Source organism: Nematolebias whitei, chromosome 12 (assembly GCF_014905685.2).
Source record: "Nematolebias whitei isolate Nwh7 chromosome 12, NemWhi1, whole genome shotgun sequence".
Taxonomy (NCBI): Eukaryota; Metazoa; Chordata; class Actinopteri; order Cyprinodontiformes; family Rivulidae; genus Nematolebias; species Nematolebias whitei.
This window is the reverse complement of record NC_056509.1, coordinates 38319070-38341066: the sequence shown is the minus strand read 5'-3', so window position 1 is coordinate 38341066 and position 21997 is coordinate 38319070. Positions and strand designations below refer to the sequence as shown.

Here is a 21997-nt window from a genome sequence, read left to right as displayed (position 1 = left end):
GCTGCTAACAGGCCATGCTGCTAACAGTAACATGCTGCTAACAGGCCACACTGCTAACAGTAACATGCTGCTAACAGTACCATGCTACTTACAGGACAATGTTGCTACAGTAACAGTGTTTTTATAACACTTTTTATTTTAATTGCTTTTTTATTGTTGTTTGTGATTATCTGTCTAAAACACAGGTCTCTCTTGAAAATGAGTCCTTGGGACTCAGTGAGACTACCTGTATAGATAAAGGTTAAATAAATAAATAAAAGCCTAATTCACAATTTACATTTTACTCTTAAAGTTCGGCCACCCTGTTAGGGACTAAATACAACTACACACTCCTGGAGCAATCAATGTACATAGAAAGAAACTCAATAAATGTCTCTAAGGAAACAATATTTAAATTTGGAGTTTTCCACAACTGCAAACGCATCTTATTACAGTTAGAAATTCATGAGCTGGAACATAGGGATATACACACACACAATACCTTTCATTTTCATTTTTAGCATCCCTGATGTCAAAATATTCATAATAAAGTAACAAAATAGCTTCTAGCTAATATGAGAAAAAGAAAAAGCAAATGCTGACAGTGCTTCTTCCAGGGCTAGCTTATAAATATGTACATCATAAAGACTATAAATGTAGTTGTGCAAATAAAATGTGTGCATGTTGTGTACGTTTACAATCAGGAAAATTCATGGCCTTTCATGTCATAAATCCTTTGCTTGTTTACAATAATTAGCACTCCAGCTAGGAGCTTGTGCCACTACAAGAAGCAACTAATTTATGATTACATGCTGCCAGTTTGTCAGCCTCACCGTACAAACTAACAGAAAAACTAACGCGTGAGTGAAACCTTTGTCATCATTTTTGAAGTTTAGATAAGATGCCGTTTAAAGTCTGCTACGTTTCCTCACAGGTATTTATTACCTGCAGTCAAAAGACAAAAGACTGACGGTGATGTTTTTTCCTGTCTGCGTGTTTTTTTGTGTGTCTGTAGCCAAAAACATCCTCACGAACCACTGGAAGAATTTTAGTGAACTCATTTATTGGATATATAGCTGATTAGCTCTAGAGTCAGCTCGATTCAAGATGGCCATCACAGCCAACTAGCCTTAAAAACTTCACAAAAATTACTATAACAGTTGATTTTACAGATATTGAACTAAGATTGGAAGTGGTAGTAACTGAGTGTGATCCCCATCACATATTCTAAGCCAGGGCTATTCAACTGGTGACCCGGGGGTTGAATCAGGCCCACTGGTGAGCTCAGTTCAGCCCACCAACGTGTTCATTTTTAAATAAAACTAGATTTTAAACTGTAACACAAGCTTAGGTACTTAATGACAGTAACTGCTGGATTTCTGGCCCCTACACTTTGGGCTTTCAGTAACTGTGCCCCCCTGAGCAATTAGTTGAATAGCCCTAAGCCTTAACAGATTTCTATATAATTTATGTTTAATTTTTTTGGCCATTAATCATTTTGAGTCAACTCTGCCTGTTGTTAAATCAAATATCTAATGCACTGATAGACACATTTTAACAAAACCTTCAGGAAATACTCTGGATGTTCTTCTACAGCTGATGAACAGTTGGAGCCAATCACATTCAAGACGACCGCCACAGCCAACTGACCTTAATTACAAGAGTAAACGCTTCACAGACGACTTTACAGGTTTTGAGCATAAATTAGTTGTGTTAGTAGCTGAAACACCCTCATGTTTGGAAAAACGTCTGTTTTTAGATGAATACCATTTAACAACAGAACAGTCTGTAAACTTCATCCTGCCAATCCGTGGAGTATAACCATCCATCCATCATCTTTATCCATCTTCTTTATCCGCTTCCTCCTTTATGGGTTGCGGAGGTCACTGGTGCCCATATCCAGCAGTCACTGTGCGAGATGGGGTACACCCTGGACAGGTCATCATTTCATCACAGGGACACATAGAGACAAACGAGGTTAGGCTGAGCTGCTCGAGCACTTAAGAGACAGTTGGCTTAACATTGAAGAAAAACAGCTAATTAGCTGCATCAGATCCTGACTGCAAACTAAACACTGTTTATTAATGTGAAATATATATTATCTACAGGGGCTGCATAAGAAAAGAACTGGACTTACTGTACTTCTTGTGTGAAAAACAATGGTGTAGCGTACACTTTTCTTTAGTTCATGTAGACGGTTTGTAGCTGCGGTCCTAATGTTGTTTACAGCTTTAAGAGGGAGCTCCTTCGTGCTGTTGTCTCTGCAGAGCAGAAAGATTCAAATGGTAATTTCATCTCAAACTGTTGTGATGTGGCAGTCGTTTTGCATACAGTTCCACTGATGAGCGCAGTTAACAACACGCTAACATATTTAATATTACTTCTGATCAGGCTTAACCAAAGATCAATACTGCTCCTCCTCATCCCATCCTTGCTAATGTTCCTAATGTTGTCAAGGCCATCGAATTTTGCATCCGCTTCTGTCGAACCATTGATGCGATTCTAAGTACTCTGCTCTGCAGCTAACAAAGGCTTAGCTTTGTTTTTATTCCTTTGGTTTTGTTTTTCTACACTATGGGCTCAATAATTGCCTTTTAAGATTTTGAGCTTGTAAAATATTTTGTACAAATTATTTTTAGTGCTAGGTTTTTTTTAAGCTTTTACAAATACAAAATAAGCTTAGCTTAAAACTTTGGCATGAAAGGTGGTGGATGATGATATGCATTCCTTCACTGAATGCTGGGCCTTTAATTTGTTACAGATTCCAACTAAACTTAAAATGTTGTTGTTGTGGCTGTTATTGTTAAATATAGCATGTTATGCTGTATTTGTTATGCATGCTGTATAATCTGCTGTTTTTTTCTTTTAAGGGTAAAGCTCACAGAGACAAGCAGCTGATCTACTTGAAAGAGCACCTAGAGAAATACTACCACAGCCGTGACAGGAAGTGGATAGTGCTCTTCCCCGAGGGCGGCTTCCTAAGGAAGAGGCGAGAAACCAGCCAGCTGTTTGCCAAGAAGCACTCGCTGCCCCACCTAACCCATGTCACGTTGCCTCGTCTCGGGGCCTCCCACGTTATCCTGAAGACCCTGTCAGCCCAGCAAGAGAACGGCAGCGTGGGCATGGACGCTGGAACCAAAAACCAAACAGGTAACTGCAATGCCCAAACACATCAGCTTAACCTTCAGCAGCTTCTCTGGTCTTCTGGGTTGGTTCTATGTATTGATGCGTTGCTTTTTGAAAAGTGGCAAAGTATATTTTTTGTTGTTCCCGAGATTTCTAAGTCTCAAAAAGTAACTTTGACAGGCACAGTTAGAGCTGTTGCCTCACAGCCAAAAAGCTGCATGGTCGCCTCCCGGTTTGTATGTTCTCCCGGTGCATACGTTGTTGTTTTTTTCTGGGCACTCCAGTTTCTGCTTACAGACCAAAAGCATGCATGTTAGGTTGATTAGTAACTAAATTGTGCCTAGGTGTGAAAGCGTGAAGGTTGTCTGCCTCGTTTGTCTATATGTGTCCCTGTGATTGACTTGTGAGTAGGCCTGTCGCGATAAACAGTAAATCAGTTTATCACATGATAAATGAAAATTATCAACCTATTTTTCATTTATCGGCTTTATCGTTCCTTCGTGTCTCTCTCTTTCTACTGAAGACACTGGATGACAAAAAGCTCAACTCTGGTGCTCTTCACTGACCCCCTCTTTTCTCTTTAAAATCTGTTTTAATGATCCAAAATCACGTTTTTGGATCATTAAAACAGCTAAGCTGAGAAGCTAAGCTACAAGCTAAGCTAACAGGCCGACCTCGGGGAAAAAAAACCTCTGTCTTGTCGAAGCTTCAAAATTCACAGTTGAAACCCGTGCCTTTGTGTAAAAAATTGTTTTTCTCTGCAAAAACGAAGCTGAGAACTTGCTGATTTTTTTATTAAAAGCGTTGTGTGAAAAATGCTATGCTAAAGAGTCAAACCACACCGAGCGTCCGCCATGTCACCATGTCAGCTCATGTCACGTCAAGGGGCCTCCTTCCCATTTTTCTTAAAGAGACTCACTGCTGGCTCCCTCACTATCCATCCTTTGGTTCAAACAGTCTTATACTGCCATCTACAGGTCAAAAAGGGCACTACACTCAAAACAAATTAACCAACATTTTTTCTAAAATTTGACAATAATTACTAGTTATTATCAAACAAACAATATTATCGTTTACTGCAATAATTTCTGAGACAATTAATCGCCCAGCAAAATTTGTTATTGTGACTGGCCTACTTACGAGCAGTCCAGGGCGTATGTTGCCTCTCCTGCAGGAACTACTGGATGTAGGCACCAGCGACCCGTGACCTGTAAAGGAAAAGCAAGTAAAGAAAATGGATGGAAAAAATAAATGGCTATTTCTTGAAAATGCTTTTTATTTTTTGGGGTTTTGTGAGCTCTTCTCCACTCAGAAACCCTCTGGTTTATAATCAAATGTTGGTTTCATGTCCACCAGAAGGGACAAAGATAAGGCGTGCTTCAAACATGGAATATTAAATCTCCCCCTCCTCGTCTCACCGTCTTCTGGGCGTCCTGCTTTAAATGAGAGGCGACTGGTGGTAAAGATTGCCAGCAGAGCGAAGTGGTGGCATGCACAGAGGTGCCAGAAATTGCATCAGAGTTCCTGAAAAACCCCAGTGGTGATTTGCAAGAGAGTGTAATTTTTTCATACCAAGAGAGCAGCCCTCAATACAGCCAGTGAGCAGAAATATACCATTAGAATGAATAAACTTGAGGAGATGAAAAATGTTCACATTTTTATTTTAGCAATGTTTTTTTTTCCTCTGTTTTTGAGAAAAGAGGGATTTTATTGTCTTACTTTTCTCTATTTCATAATGGGGGAGCGGTGGCGCAGAGGTAAGTGAAGGCGAGCCTGTGATCAGAAGGTCTCCAGTTTGTCTACGGACCGACAACATCAAAAAATGTAGGTGGGAAAGGTGAAGCACCCACACCAGCTTCCACCTTCATTTGCCCCACTCTGGGCCCTTGAGCAAGGCCTTAACCCCCACCATCTGCTCCCCCGGGCACCCTAGATGGCAGCTCTCTGCTCCGCACAGAGGGCTGTGGTAGCTCGGTGGTCTGTGGTTGTGTCAGGAAGGGCATCAGCCAGGTTTAAAAACAATTGCCAAGTCTTCGTGCAACTTAGTTGGCTGTGGTGAATGGAGCTGAAAGAAGACTTCTCGATTTCTTAGCCATTTTTAGCTTGGATGCATATTTATTTTATTTAGTTTTGGTTCTGTTGTTTTAACTAAATGCAAACAGATTCTCAACATTATTGCAAAAAATATATATATATATTTTTTTTCTGAACTGTACAACTTACTTTTACTGCTACTTTCACCTATCAATAAAAAATACATAAACTTGGTGTTCTCAAGAGGATGTCTCGTAGGGGTGAGCCATATAAATCTTTATGCATGAAAAATTCTGAATTCATTTTCCAATGTCAAAAATGGGGTTTCTTAACAATAATTAATGCTGCCAATTTAAGAGCATTTCTTTTCAGGGGACATGCAAGGCACATTATCCAGTATTTCTGTATTTCACTGAATATAAACGTGCCTTCATTTGCTCAGTTGCTAAATTTCATTTGTTGTCCTTCGGCAGATAAAACAAATATAAAACACAAGTCATTAAACAAGTGCACAAAATAAATACAACTGGTAAAGCAGTATCACATTCTATAAACTGCACAGTAAAAATGTGCTCATTTTAAGAAAGAATACAGGATTTGGTAGTTTTTATAAAGTTTTAGTTCAGAGTCAGCTCAGTAATTCATAAATTGTGTCATTTGTCCTGGTAGAATGGCTGTAACTTCCTATAGTAGAAACTTGTTGCAGGCTCTTGGATGTTGCTTCCTCTTTGAACTGAAATTGTGTAAATGATAAAATAAATGTTTAGGTTTGTACTTTGTAAAGTTATCCACGTTACTCTGAGAACCTTCATCTTGAGTGATCCTCAGCAAAAATTGCAGCGTTAAAAATGGTCGTAAACTTACAGATTCAATGAGTCCCCCATGGCTTTTTGCACTGTTAGCATGGCTGTTAGCACTGTTACTTTAGTCAGTGGACTCTCGTGGCTTCCATTCAAAATCCATTTTAAGGATGTGCTGTGTTAATAGTAAATTGGACATCTTTTTGGGCGGTGTTCCTGAGAACGTGGCTCAGAGCCTTCAGCTTTCCTGGAGTTTGCTAACACAGCTCTTGTGTCCTACAGCCTCAGCACCAAACATCAAGACGCTGTCTGTTTACCACTGGACAAGACCGGCTGTCAAACCAAAAGAAGAGGAATCTCTTTATTGGCTGTTGTAAAAAATTAGAATCAAATAAGCACATCTTAGTTAATGGAAGATGCAGATTTTGATTCTGGTTTTCTGAAATTATAGCACAAGTATCTCGCAAAACTTGTCAGCATCAACAAATAATAAAACCAGCAGAGGTTTGTTTATGTCCTGTGGGTGCAGAGTGTTAAAAAAAATTCATGTCAGTTTTAGTCATGTCATATCTTTGCTGCTTTTAGATCATATTCTACATGTTTGTATGCCTCCTCTCTTCCAGCAGGAATAAGAGAAGTTAGTTGCTTCAGTTAGGCTCGTCGTCCCACCTGAATCAAGCTAATGACATTAAAAACAAGGGCAAGAAAACACGCACACCCAGAGGAGTGCCTTGCCCCTCTCACTTCTGGCCTGTTTGCTCGGTGTGTGTGTGCGTGCCTGGTCAAAGACGCTGCTCTGTTTTCCTCTGACCCTCCTCGATGCTCTGCAGAGGTGCCCAGAGCTTGCTGACTCACTCACAGACAAACGGGGGGCCACTTGGAGAAAATAGGACTTGATGTAAATGTGCGTGCAGCTGCGTTTCCCCCCGTGCCGTGTCATCCAAGCTAAACGCACCGCTCAGTGCAAATATAAAGTGCAAGGGTCACTGGTGGCGAGTGCATCTCACAGGCTGCAGAGTGGTTCTTCATGCCTTGTGCACTGATAAGGTTAACATGTTGTTATAAAACTCTGTTTCCAGTTGGCAGATAAGCAAAGGTTACAGATGTGAATCATTTAAGGTGGGAATGAAGCTGCATGCGGTTCACATTGTACCAGTGCGTTATCTGCACGTAGGGAGGGATAGGTGGGAACAGGATGGTCTTATGAGCATAATATTTATCAGTGTACTTCCTTCCTTTAAGTGTTCACAGAAGGGCAGGGCCTTTCCAATGTCATGTTAAATTACCATGGCAGCTGCTTTTACAGTACTGTTTGTCAGTACTTATAAGCCACAAGCAAACCTTGGCTCTGAGCTCAGTTCTCAGGCCTTTCAGCACAGCTGGGCTGGGATCTGTATCAAATTACCCACACAGGGATTGCTTGACTTCTCATCAATACCAGCGATGCCTGTCAAGTCACTTAGACAAATGACAAATCAGCCTGCTCATTCCTCCCTGCCTCACTTGGTTTCCTCTGTATAAGGAAGATAAAAGTGCCTGAAACAAACAGATTATGTAAACAGAGGTGTGGATTGTCCTGATAGATAATTGTAACAAGGTTGAGTCAGGAAACGTTTAGTCTTTTATCCAAAAGACTTCTTCAGTCTGATGAGCTGCAACAAAGTCAGTCTTATAAGCAGCACCTTAAGGAGTGGATTCTTAAAGGTCAGGTTTTACCACAGCTGTACACATGTCTATTAGAAGCATTTGACACATTGGCCTTTAAAGTCTTAATTCAAAGCAATAGTCAAACTAGAAAACATGATTAGACACGGTAATTAACACGCAAACTAGATTCACGGGAGTGTAAACAAACTGTCAGCTCGGTTACATCCTCTCTCAACCCGGGATGAAAATAATTATCCTCACTCAAAGATCAAAATGAGTTTACTGTCTGAGAGCAGTGATATTATTTAGGTAGCTTACAGCAGCGATTGGAAAAACAAAATTATATCAAACTGCCCAGTCCATGATTGTGATGGATGATGCCAACCACTTGATATGAGTAGCCATGACAACTCAAGCAAATTTCACATTTTTAAAACTAAAAACAGTATAATATTATTTGGCATAAGGCCATTTTAAATTATTGTCAATAGTTTAAAGTAATGTGGTTATGTGCATAGTATGAACTATAACTTTAATCTAGATCTCACCACAAACTGCCACTGTCAAACAAGGTTTTGTCAGAATATTTTTCTATCATCCAGCTAACAGTTGTTTGTTCATGTAAAATTAATACCTAATATAACACCGTGGCACGCTGTTAGCCAGTTGAATTGTAAAATGAGCAGAAAACGTTCGTGTATTTTCTGCGTTGGGTCACAGAGGCAACAGATCTAGGATAGAAACCCTGACATCCCTCTCCCCAGTGACACTCTCCAGCTTTTGGGGAATCCCAAGACATTCCCAGGCCAGAGAAGGTAAACAGTCCCTCTCCCAAGGTCTGGCTCTGCCTTGGGATCTCCTCCCAGTAGGTTGTGTTGGGAAAAACTTCAGAAGGAGTTGCCCGGGAGGCATCCTAATCAGATGCCTGAGCTACTTCTGCTGACTCTTGTTGATGAAGAGGAGCAGCTGTTCTCCAAGCTGCCTCTGGATGAAGGGTCTCCCAACATTATCTCTAAAGCTGAGCCCAGCCACCCTACAGACAAAGTTTATCCAGACAGTTCTATCCAGGATCTTGTTAGGTCAGTCATGATCCACACCTCATGACCATCAGTGAGGGTTGAAACATAAACGGGCCAGTAAATGGAGATCTTTGCTTTTCAGCTCAACTGTTTATTTACTATGACAGACCGGAGCAATGTCCACATTACTGCAGACAAGGTCCTGATCTGTCAGTCCATCTCCGGCTCCATTACCTTCACTTGTGCACAAGATTCCTATATACTTGAACTCTTCTGCTTGAGGCAGAGACACTCCTGAACCAGAGGGAACAGTCCACCTTTTTCCAACAGAGAATCATGGCCTCGGACTTCGAGGACCTGACTCCTGTCTCAGCCATTTCACGCTCGACTGAGAACTGCCAATGTACACACTGAAGGTCATGGCCTGAAGATGCCAACAAAACATCATCTGCAAAGATCCCACAGGTTCCCAAACTTGACACCTTTCAGTCCAGGATTGTGTCTTGAGACACAACAAACAGGATTGGAGACAAAAGGCATCTCTGGCAGTGTCCAACACGTTAGAATGCAGAGTCGGCTTTTGCTTTAGTTATTCAGGGACTAGATAGTCCTTAGAAGTAGCACCATCACTGAATGCCCTGAGGAACAGTGATTTGTCTTCCAAGTCCACAAAGCACATGTGGACTGGAGAGTCAAACTTCCAAATGACCTCCTTTGCAACTTTAAAGATCAGGTCCACTGTCCCACAACATGGACGAGAGTCACACTTTTTCTTTCTGGATGTGTGGTTTGACAGTCTGTAAGGAGAAAACATCCCAAGATTTATTTGAACAAGGCTTTTATATCAGTGTATTTTGAATAAATTTATGTTAAAAGTACAAGACAGCCATACATTACCCAAACAAGAAACAGGTAGTGCACATAACTTCAAGAGTAAATTAGGAAATTGTTTCACTGGTCGTTTTGTGGTCTGGTTCTAAATTTGGTCCTAGATTTGTCAAAATGTTGCATCACATGAACTTTTATCCTGCTGCTGAAATGTCAGACCCCACTGAAACAAACTTCTCACTTTAGAGAAAACATTTAACAGAGCACATTTGAAATATATATTAAAGACAAAAGAAGGCAGTAATTTTCTAAATAGCACAACCTAAGTTTTATAAACTGTTTTTAACGGTGTAGTTAGCAGTATATTCCTAAAATAGAACGTCTTTCCATTTATAAAAGGGTTACAGTTTAGTGGAAGTGTCAGTTAATTCTCTGTTTTTATGCCTTTTAATTTTCTTCTTTAATAAATTGTGGGTCTGTATTACTTTTTTGGTTTCCATGTTGAAGTGTTCTGGAACTGGATGCTGAAACCAAGAGACAAACAAACATTCACACTTTTACCTACTCACACCTAGGGACAATTTACCAATTAGATAAAAACACTCGTGAAGGAAAATAAAATTTTTGTTTGTAAATGCGTTCTTCTTCTTCTTTCGACTTTTCCCTCTTCAGGGGCTGCCACGGCAAGTCATTCTCCTCCATCTCACTCTGTCCTCTGTCTGTCCTCACTCCAACTACCTCCATGTCCTCTCTAACTGCATCAATATATCTCCTCTTTGTCTTTTTCCTGGCAGCTGCATGTCTAACATCCTTCTACCAATATACCCACTGTCCCTCCTCTGGACATGTCCAAACCATCTCAGTCTGGCCTCCCTAACTATCTCCCAGTTGTTCAACCAGTGCTGTACCTCTTCCTAATCTTATCCATCCTTGTCACTCCTAAGGAGAACCTCAACATCTTCCTTTCTGCCACTTCCAGTTCTTTCTCCTGTCTTTTTTGTCACTGTCTCCAGACCATACAACATAGCTGCTCTCACAACTGTCTTGTAAACCTTTCACTTTGATGAACTCGCATTATAGTTTTGGCAAAACTGTTTTACGTCAAATCGGATGCCCTTCCTAACACAACCCTCCCCATTTACCCGGGCTTGGGACTGGCACAAGTGCTCCCTAGTGGCTGGTTTAGTCACTGTGTTTACTTTAGTGTAAAGGTGGTCAGTTAGACCAAAAATCAGCTTTAAAATTTACAGTCCATTTACAATTTGTATTTTTCAGAGATATACTTGTCTTTATAGTAGTCTGAGGCAAACAAGTGATCAACTGGTAGTGTTTTACAATTTTTATTAATTTTTTTTTAAATGAAATACTGAGAAACCTGATGTTTAACTGTCATAAACATGATGGGACCTTGTTATTCATCAGCCATGGCGAACTGTTGTAATGTTCCCTGCTCAGTCCGTCCTTTACTTTTGTCTTATAAAAGGAACTCTTTTTTTACTCATTCACAGTCGTTTACAGCTGCTGACATCAACAGAGTGAATGTAATGTGTCCAGTCACTTGTAAAATTTAATTTTTCTGTCAGACACCGTGGCATACAGTATGAACCTCACACAAAGAGGCTGCTGTGCGTTGATAGGAAAGTGCTTGATAAACATAACCAGCAAACTGAGCTTTGACTTTAACCAGGCAGTGGAATAAGCCGCGCTGCTTCGCATCGGGCTCGTCTCACAGGCGCCTGTGCTGACGGAGGCTGCCGCTGATGGCTGTTTTTGCATCTGATAAACAACTGCAGAGTATTCTGCTAAAAAGGAAAGTCTAGTGTTTAGTTAATGCACTCAGTGAGAGTTTAAAGAGCAGAGCTTGTAGGTCAGGAAGAGTGGCTTTCATGTGCAAAATGATTGAATGGAAACAGGATTTTAAAACATGTATGCAAAGTGAGTCTTTGTGACATTTAAAGGGGCTTACTTTAAATACTGAATCCTGACTTTGTGAAAAGGGAGAGCAGTCAAGCTGTCACAAGTTTATTGAGATTGAACATGAGTAAAACTGGTTTTACAGTAGATGGGAGATAAGAGCCATTTGAATGTATCTTTTAAATAACGTCCATCCATTATCTTTACCCCGCTTATTCCTTTTCGGGTCACTGGTGCCCGTGTCCTGCAGTCACTATGAGGGGCGGGGGACACCCTTGACAGGTCTCCAGTCCATCACAGGGACACAGAGACAAATGAGACAAACAACCATTCACTCTCTCACTCTCACCTAGAGACAATTTAGAGTTACCAATCAGCCTAACATGCATGTTTTTGGTTTGTGGGAGGAAACCCGAGTACCCGGAGTAAACCCACACATGCACGGAGAGAACATGCAAACTCCACCCAGAAAGGCCCCCGGCTGGGATTTGATCCGGCGACCTTCTCCTTGAGAGGCAACAGCTCTTCCAACTGCACCACATAGTTGAGTTAATATTCTAAACATTGCACACACTTTATATTGCCTACTTTTGAATTCAGTTATAAGACTAGCATTTACCTTTAATACATGAAAGTTGTAATAAATTGTGATTAGACACGGGCCAATATGAGATTGTCATAGTATGATAACCTTGAATTAAAATACCAGTTTTTCAGCCCTCTCATATATCACTCGTATCTCATAACGCTGTCTTACCATAAGCAGTATTTAAATGTGTGACCTAATTGATTTTATATGAAAACAAAATAGCTGCTTCTATAAACACTGCTGCTAAAATGTTATATTGTTTTTTTATAGGTTGGTTATTATTAACAGGACTTGTGTCTGTAATAGTAGTTATATTAGTTACATTTTGAGTTTTATTCACTAATTTACATAATAGTGAGAACACAAGCAAAGGTTTTGAGTCAATAGAACAAACATTTTTGACTGAAACACCAAATCTACAGCAGGCCTTTTTAAATTATGTTTTTAATATATGATTATTATTTAGATTGTACAGATGTACACATAGGGCTGGACAATATGGCCAAAAGTTTTAGCACGATATATTTCTTAATTACGAACGTTAATGATATAATTCCGAAATCGATATAAACAATATAAAAGCCTCAGAGAAACTGTAAAAATAAATTAATGTTCACCTTTTATTTGTGTTTAGCCTTCAAAGAAATTTGAAATCGCCGTCAAATAAACATAAAACTCTCAACTTTGTCAATATTAATAGCTACAGCTATTAATACTGCTGGGGGTGTTGTTTCAGGAACAGGTTGGCTCAAATTTTATTGTGCTTAATCTTCTGACTCTCATATTCTATCGAGTGGAAACTCCTTAGATGGTTGAACAAGTTAGATGATGACAAGTTAGATCATTTTGAAGCAAAAACTTACCGCGCGTTGAAGCTTAGCCTAGCCTAGCCTGTTACCACTGACTTACGTAGTTGTGTCGCAGCTTTTTCTGTTCGGGTTGAAATGGCCGCCGGTTGAAGCGGACGCTTCAGCCTCAACAGAAAAATGTGTCAGTGAAAGGCTATAATCATACAAAGTAGTGTAATGTATATCGAACTATCGAAAATGTGCTTAAAACTCAAATCACCGTTATTGAATAAAAATATATTGTGATATATATCGATATCAAATTATTGTCCCGCCCTAAAGACACAAGACGAAAACCTAAACTATAAAACCAAACAAGACAAATTTCATGAAAATTTGCATAAGGTCTGCCACCTTGCAGGCCAAAATTTTAAACAATGGTTTTAAACAATAAACGAGTGCTCGGAAATTGTGTCGGAAGTCACTCTCAGCTACAACCGCACCAAATTTTAGCTCATTATCTAGAAAATTGTCTGGGTTTCGGCCATTTTTGTGTTTACTAAGCTTGATTAGCTGTGGCTAACAAACAGTCACACTCACAGACACAAGCAGTTACATTATTGCCTGCCTTTCGTTGCAGCAGGTGATAAAAATACAAAACCAAATCAAATAAAAGGCTACATTCAGGTGTAGTTCTAACAAAAGTACTTTTGTGTAAAACCTTATTCTTTGCTTTTCTCAACCTGAGCTTGACAGCCGGATTGTAACTAGGAAATTAATCAATTTATCTGCCTCGGTATGGATCTTGTTGTTTCTTAGATCAAAAGACAAGCTAATGTTTAGCTTTTTGCAGGGGGGGGGGGGGGGGTGTCTTTGACTGTGTGTCTTTTGTTAACTGAAAAATTTCCAAAGAGCCAATTTTGTCCTTTTTTATGGAGGAAAGTTCAGGTTTTTTCCTTCTTTTGGCCGTCACACACAGCTGACTGACAGCCCAAGGCAACACATGGGGGGTTGTAGTTTTTCTATGCTTTACACTATTTCAGGCATCTCATCAAAAAGAGTTTAAATCACTAACAGAAAATTGTGTCAGTTTTGAATCAATGATTTAAAAACCACGGTACACCTTTTACCGGCTCACGTCGATGTGTGATAAACAACAATCAGCTGATTTGACACAAACCTCACAGTATCCGACTCACGTTGTCACTTTATTTTACAACATTAAATGTTTAAATGAGGACAGCATGAGGGACTTTGAAACAAAAGTTTTTTTATTGTCAAAATGAATCTCATCAGCGTCCCATTAGGAACTCAAATGGACATGTTTCATTATAGATGCCCGGGAAGTCCCATCTTGTCACCCAAACAAAACTCACTCAGACAAGGAGCTACCTCTGTTGTAGGAAGATTGTTCTAAGAAGCAGCTTTATACTAAATATAAACTATACATTTTATAGTTTCATCTCCTTGTTTTTAATAAAGGTGGTCCAGAACATGTGTCTACTTGTGGCTCATTTTGCCATCCCAAGAACCGGCTCACTGACAACTTCCTAGATTACACCCAATTTCTTGCATTCCTTCTTCCATCTTTCTATTTGTCAAGTACCTGTTTTTATTTGTTTATTTGTGTTTTGGTGGTGGGGTGTTCTTCACCATTCCTAAAAAAAATGCCCCAAGTATTCTTGCGTCAGGAAAAGGTTGGTTTGCTTAGTAAAAATTAAACGTTATTTATTTTTACTCCTACAACCCAAATTCAGTTGAGATGGGATTTCAGCTGGTTGTTTGCGTCAACCAGCTTGCTGCTTTGCTGCCGTTTAAAATTCATTCACATTTAATGTTTACAGTATCCAAGAGCTCGAGTGTCAAGATGATCTGAGCTTTTTGAGTAACTCCTAATGTCTGTTGCTTTTTGAATAAAATCTAACATTTAACTACGTATTTGTCTTCCTCTTCACTAAGAACACTTTTTTTTTCTTTCATGACAGCTAACAAAATTAAAGGCCTGCAGTGGATTATTGATGTGACCATAGCATACCCCAAAGCAAGACCAATGGACATCCAGACCTGGATCTTTGGCTACAGGCCTCCTACCGTCACACATGTGCATTACAGGTAAGAGTCAGATGTTATTTATGGCTTTTCTAATCTGTTTTAGCTTCTGGCACAATGCTGACTTTTCACCCGTGTCCCTCTGTGAAGATAAAAACAAACATTACCGTGAATAATCTTCATACTTTACCATGCAAATATACCATGCAGCGAACATGCAAAGATCTGGGTCATGTGAAAACGTGCCACAATACATCATGAAGTAAGCTCAAACAAAATGTCCGATACCTCAAGCTGATGAATGTTAAACTATTTATCTCAACAGTTCTACTTATAGCTTTGTTTTTAAATAATGAAAGGTTTGTCACCTTGTTCAGTCTTATTTGTCTTTGTTATGTCTTTTCAAACAAGAGAAATGTGTACATCCAGTAAAGAACCACCTAGAATTATTACCGTATTTTCCAGACTATAAGTCGCTCCAGAGCGTAGGTCGCATCAGTCAAAACATGCCTCATGAGGAGAAGAAAAAAAAAAAAAAGTCGCTTCGGAGTATAAGTCGCATTTAGTTAGACGTGTATTTTGCGAAGTTCAAGAACAGACATTTAATCTGAAATAACAATAACACACAGAACACACCTGGGATCCTGAACAGGTTTAATTAACATAACAAGCCAACGAGTCCGACAAGCAAGTTACTGGTAAACTCACCAATCTCATTCCACATCACCTTTGGGGGCATTTTACTTGTGTTAGGTTTTCTCAGTGTTAAGTTTTTCTCAATTGTCTCTGAGTGAAGGTTTTGGGGGGTTAGCGGAAAAGGAACAACATTTAGTTGTCCAAAGCTAGAGGTCCCTCTTGTGGCTGCAAATGTTAATGTTTACTCTTTGGTTCATGTCAGTATGAATGAACATTTAACATGTGAGTCAAAAATTGCATCATGAATAGGGAAAAAAAACGTATATAAATGAATTCGGACTATAAGTCACAGGACTGGCCAAACTATGAAAAAAGTGCTACATGGAGACCTTTTGACTCTGAACTAGGGCTGGACAATAATTCGCAGCGTTTCCCCCTAGTTAACTTGCCATGGCAGGGTGCTCATCTCATCCATGATTTTTGTTGCCATGGAGACGGACACATGTCTGAGTGTAGCAGCTTTTGAGTGGGGGCGGGGGGTGTTCAGCTTGAGGGAATAGGAAACGTGAATGCTGCCTTTAGCTTTTTAGCTAGAGAGCCTGTATTTCGCGCCGCTAACTTAGTGCTATGTCAGTGCCAGGTGGGTGGGTGGGGGGCCAAGTTCGGTTTGGTAGGCGGGGTGCTCAGTTCTGTTGACAGGGTGGGGCACCCCACTTGTATAATGGTATGGGAAACACTGATTCGATATCGATATATGCCACAATATACTTTTATTCAATAATGGTGATGTGAGTTTTATGCACTTTTTTGATATTTCGATAGGATTACAGCGTTTCACTGACGCATTTCTTTTTCTGTTCGGGTTGAAGCGGCCGCTTCAGTTTCAACCCGAACAGAAAAGGTCGCGACACAATTACCTAAGTGCGTGGTGACGTAGATGTTACGCAGAGCTCGAGTCCAGAAGTCGTTAGTGGTAGCAGGCTAGGCTAATCACCAACGTGCGTTAAGTTTTTGCTTCAAAATGAGTGCCCATGACCGTCAGAACGTGACTGAACAAGCTTTCACAAGCAAAGAGAAAGCAGATGACATAACTGATAAGAGAGGAAAGACTAATTCGACGGTGTGGAAGAGGTTCGGCTAAGATACGATAAACTGCAGGTTTCAGTCAGTGTGCTGCAAAATGTGCCGGAGAGTCGTTCCAACTAGCAGTGGGAACACATCTAACTTGTTCCACTTGATAGAATATGCTGAGAGTCAGAAGATGATGCACAATAAAGTTTGAGCTAACGTGTCCCTGAAACAACACCCCCAGCTGTATCAAGAGAGAAACCCATGCAGCAAACGTCTGCAGTATATGTATAACGTCTGCGTTTGCTGCGTGGGTTGTTAGGTTATGTTGTTGCACCACGTTAAAACTATTGACAAAGTTGAGATTTTTATGTTTATTTGATGGTGATTTCAAAATTTTTTGAAGGCTACATACAAATAAAAGGTGAACATTAATTTATTTGTACAGTTTTTCTGAAGCTTTTATTGTTTATATCAATATCGAAGTTATATCGTTATCGACCGATATTAAGAAATATGTCGTGATAAAAGTTTTGGCCGTATCGTCCAGCCCTACTCTGAACTTGTGCTTGTTAGTGTTGAAGGGTCCAAAAACTTCACACTTCTTATAGTTCTTGTTGGTAAAATGCCTCAAACTGCAGTGATCTGAAATGGGTATTGACACGTTATTGACTTGTGTAATTGATTAATCTTTTTTTTATTATTATTCAAGGTTTTGTAACTGACAGTTCATTTGTTAGTGGGTCTGCAGTCTTTGCTTCAGATCTTTCTTTCAAAGACTAATTATTGTCCTTATGCTAAATAAAGCAAACGATTAATGACTGTCAGTAACATCAGAATAAGCTTTATTAGCATTGCACCGAGATACAACGAGAATATGTCCGTACAGCCGTCCAAAAGATGGGCGGAGTTCACAAATCTGCTGCTATAAAGTGCGGCCTTCTTATCTTTTTCAGAATACATTTTATAGATAGAAAAAGGGACAAAGCCATTAGGAGAGGATAGTGGCATTACAAAAAAGTTCATTTCACACCTTGCCCTTACAGGACACGATTTAAGACATCAAAAACTGCCAGCTAACACACATTTATGAACACTTTACATATGCATTTACGATGAGGCGATACGTGAAGTACTAACAAATATTGCAATAGACAAAGCTTTTCCTTAGTTTAAACATTTCCAGGAGAAATTGATAAGTCGGCCTGTTCCGAAGCCAACCGGGGAGTCAGATTCAGATAACCACAATTATTGACTTATTCAGGCAGACTATTTTTTCCTTGTCAGCCTTGAGTCTTTACTGGTACTTCCAAGGTCTGAAATGGCCAGATTAGGGTGCATTCTACTGGTCCGTGCTTACGAGCCTCTTCAAAGTTGTTATCATGCTGATGAGTCCCAAAGCCGCAGGTGGCCTGCGATTCAAATCACTTCTAATTTACGATTTCGCTCATAAATCAGCTGATTTTGAGTCCTCCAAGCATGAACCAAACCTTCACATAGGCAGCAGCCTGACGAGGTCCAAATAATCTGCAAACGTCTTTTTATTTTATTTAATTTTTGACAGTTTCTAATACTAAACACAATCGCCCACTGTTCGTGGCACATTGTTGTGGTTGCATAGTTTCTGAGAGAGTACTTTTCTGGGCTGTCTGATCTGGTGCTGCAGTATTACTGCCTGACTGATTAATGTTTGTAAATGAAAACGTCTTAAGAGGTGAAGCTGATATTACAGTGTATCCTTTCAAAATCAAATCGTCTTGTGGGATCATGTCACGTGTTGTATCTAACGACGTGATTTTGTTTTATGTTGTCTTGTTCTCGTTGCCATGCAGATTCTCCTCTGTTGTCCTTTATACCCACCTGAGACCATGATGAGGGTCAGCCACGGTTAGTTTCTCTGTGGACTCGGTTCAAAATAAATGTCAGGAAAGCTCCAAGATCATTGGGTACAAGTCGGTATGACGTAACCTTCCATGTGTTTGCACCTCAGCGTGCAGAATGGGATAGGTAGGACCTGGAGAAAAAGAAAAGGTGGGGTGATTTATGAAGCCTGGCTCACATGCCCCTCTCTGGAGGATTCTCCGTCCACTCGGGCTAAAAACCTGAGGACTCATTAAGTCTGTAATTAGAGCAGTGAAAGCTGTAGTTCCAACCTTCCTGCGGGGCGCTTTAATCAGCCATCGATACAATCAGCCTTTCTCGCTCGGTCAGCAGCTTTGTCGCTCCGGGATAGACGGGAAGCCACCCAAGCACAGCTGCGTGCACACTCCATCCGCGTAGATGATGCTGATCATCGAGGAGTTAGACCCACGCTGGTACAGGTGCAGAGTCAACACAGGGATTAATGTGCCTGCTGATCAAGGGAACACAGGGGGGACTAAGCAACGTGATACACTGTAGTGAAGGTAAAGGAGGTTAGACAAGTGTGCCGCCCCACAGCAGTGTTTCTGCTGTGGCAGTAAAGGACAGTTCCCTACCGCGACTGTAGATTTTATTCTCTTTATGCCGGCAGATTATTTTAAGCGATAAACTTGAGATGTTACAGTCCAGTTCACAGCTCTTTATAGGCAGAGCAGTGGCCATACATTGCCAACAAGAAGGCACAAGTGGGAGGACAAGGTCAAAACTGAGTAGGAGAGCAGGAAGTGGTCTAAATTTGTTTGCAGTTAAAGTTTGTAGAGATGTCTGTTAGCTGCAGACAGGCAGGTGTTGGTCTTTATTCTCCTTCAGCGTGGCTTTTAAACTCTCAAACCCACAGTATAGCTCTAAAGTTGACTTTAACATAATTAGGCATGTTCATTCAATCTGTTTTGCAAAATTAAAAACAGTTTAGAAATTGTTAACGCTCATTGAAAATCCATTGACTTGATGAAGAGGGCAGAGTTAGCTGTATGGATTTTGTTCAGCTCCTTATATTTCGAAGAGCACAATATATGAAATGTACCCATTTCTCTTTTATAGTACTCTGTATGTAGGCGTCATTGCTGATTATAGTAATGTTAATTTCCACATCATCAAAAATTATATATACAGTAGTCCCTCGATTATGGTGATTATGGGGCGGCTGTGGCTGAGTGGTTAAAGCAGTCGTCCTCCAATGCAAGAGTTGGAGGTTCGATTCTACCAGCAGTCACATGCTGAAATGTCCCAGGGCAAGACACCGAACCCCCCCCATTGCCTCCGATGTATGTCCCATCGGTGTATGAATGTGGTAAAGCACTAATTATTCTCTGTACAGAAATAGTAGAGTGCTGAATGGATGGGTAAATGAGGACACAGATTGTTGTGTAAAACACTTTGAGTATCTTGAAAAGATAAGATAGAACTTTATTGATCCCGCAGGAAATTGTTGAGATAATTGATATTGATAGGAATTGATAAGATTAAAAGATATATACCAGTAAGTACAGTCCATTTACCATTATCGTGGGGGTTACGTTCCAGACACCCCCGCGATAGGTGAAAAAACGTGAAGTAGGAACACTATATTTATTTTAGTATATATGGGGCCGAGATTTGGTAGAGGCAGGACAGCTGACTCAGGACCCAGAAGTGCCAGGTTCGATTCCTAGCCATTCCCACATGTCGTGGTGTCTCTGAGCAAGACACCTAATCTCTAACTGCTCCCCGAGCGCTTACATAGCTGCCCATTGCTCCACCTGGGTGTATACCAGGTGAGATGGGTTCAATGCAGAGAACTAATTTTGCCATTGTATGGAAACATACAATGATGACAACACATAGCACTTATTATTATTATTATTATTATTGTTATTATATTTTAAGGCTTTATAAACATTTCCCACACTCTTGCAATGTTCCAAACTCTTAAACCTACGTAATTTTAACAACATACGTATATGTACTGTACAGTACTGCAAAATGTTACTCACCAGCTCTGCAGAACAGCAGCTCGGTTCTAGTCGGGTTCGATTCCGGTTCTGCAGACCCCCACCGCCCCGTCCAGGTTGATGTGCGCGTGGATAATTGAGCTTCAGGATCATTTACAACTTTCCTGCCAGTTCTGTGACTTTCACTGATCGTTACTTCTGACTTTGTGTTGCTAAACTTTCCCTCCATTTGGGCTGAAAGCCTTGTTCAGAAGCACTGTTGGCTTCTGGGTAGTGTAGTTCTTTTGTCTGGCGTTACAGTGTAGGCTTAATGAAAGAAAACTACAAAATGTCGACACCTGTCAGAAAATGTTTTGTTTATTTTTTTGTTAACCTGTGCGTCCCAATCACGAGTGATATTAAATCTGATAATCATTGAAAAACTGCAAAATAGCGAGTCAGAGAAAGTTGAAGTAGCGAGGGACTGCTGTATATTAAAAATAGATGAAAACAAGGCAGTTTTGAACAAAAGAGCACAAAGCTTCATAGCAGTGGTTGGATGTCAACTGTGACTAACCAAGGAGTCTTGTGTACACAAAGGAAGAAATCATGGGAAAAAATCCTGCATTTTGCCTCAGTGCTGTTCCTGAGTAGATTTAAGTGGTTATTCCTAGCACCACCAAACAACTATCCTCAGTTTCCTTTATTAACCACTGGTGGTCCTCACTAGAGTGAAACTGTAGCGTACTGGGCCTTGCATACCATCATCACTCCATACATTGTATTGCAAGTTTTCTTTATTGTAGCCCCTCCCCACATCCCCATTCTCACTTATCCATCCATCCATTGTCTTTACATTTTTTTCTTTCCGGGTTACGAGGGAGCTGGAACATTTCTCCAGCAGTCATTGTGCGAGATGCAGGATGCACAACAGACAGATCGCAGGTCCATCACGAAAATAAAACGACAATAGACCGTTGTTACATCATGAATGTTTGTCCATCTTAGCAGAGAGCCAGATGTTGATCCTTATTTTGTGAATTTGGACTGTCTCTGACCAAAATTGTCCTCCATACAGAAAAATTCTAATTAGCTTTAAAATGAAGACGTTTTTGTTTACTTGTCTTGAGTGGTCTCTTTTCTGGTTGTATTTTTTTCTTAAATTAAAACAAAATGTTGACTTATCCTGATGCATGCTCAATAATCCAGGTAGAAAAATCTAAAAAAGTTAAATCTGGTCCTCTGGACATTCAAAAAAAACCAAAACAAAGCAAAACAACAAAAAATGTAGAAACGTTTCGTCTCTCATCCGAGAGACTTCCTCAGTCTGAGGAGCTGTATTCAGCTCAGTCTCTTAAATAGCACCGTCTCAGGGTGGATCAACCAGTTTTGCTGCTGACAACCAAAACCAGCTGATCACATGCTCAAGAAGGACCATCAGCATAACAATGGGTCATTAGCACACTGATGGCTGTTTACTGTTCACAGAGGGCTGAGTGATACTAGCAATCACAGCATTGTAAGAGGGGGACAGTTGAACCCGGAGGCCTCCACCCCTGTTTAATGATGGACGATTTCTTTTCACAAAGATGGCCTCCTTTACTCCTCTCTCAAACCATCGTTCCTCTCTGTCCAGGATGTGCACATCTTCATCCCTGAAAGAGTGACCGCTGGCCTGGAGATGAGTGTA

The 21997-nt window shown here is 40.3% G+C and overlaps 1 protein-coding gene across 1 annotated transcript in view; it reads left to right on the top strand.

Annotated features, from left to right (window-relative positions):
* Nucleotides 1-21997, top strand: part of lpgat1 (lysophosphatidylglycerol acyltransferase 1) — an 85776-nt gene that overhangs the window by 32863 nt on the left and 30916 nt on the right. The window contains exons 4-5 of the mRNA XM_037685550.1: nt 2850-3129; nt 14710-14836. Coding sequence (XP_037541478.1) covers nt 2850-3129; nt 14710-14836 — 407 coding nt within the window. The remainder of the gene's footprint in view (nt 1-2849; nt 3130-14709; nt 14837-21997) is intronic.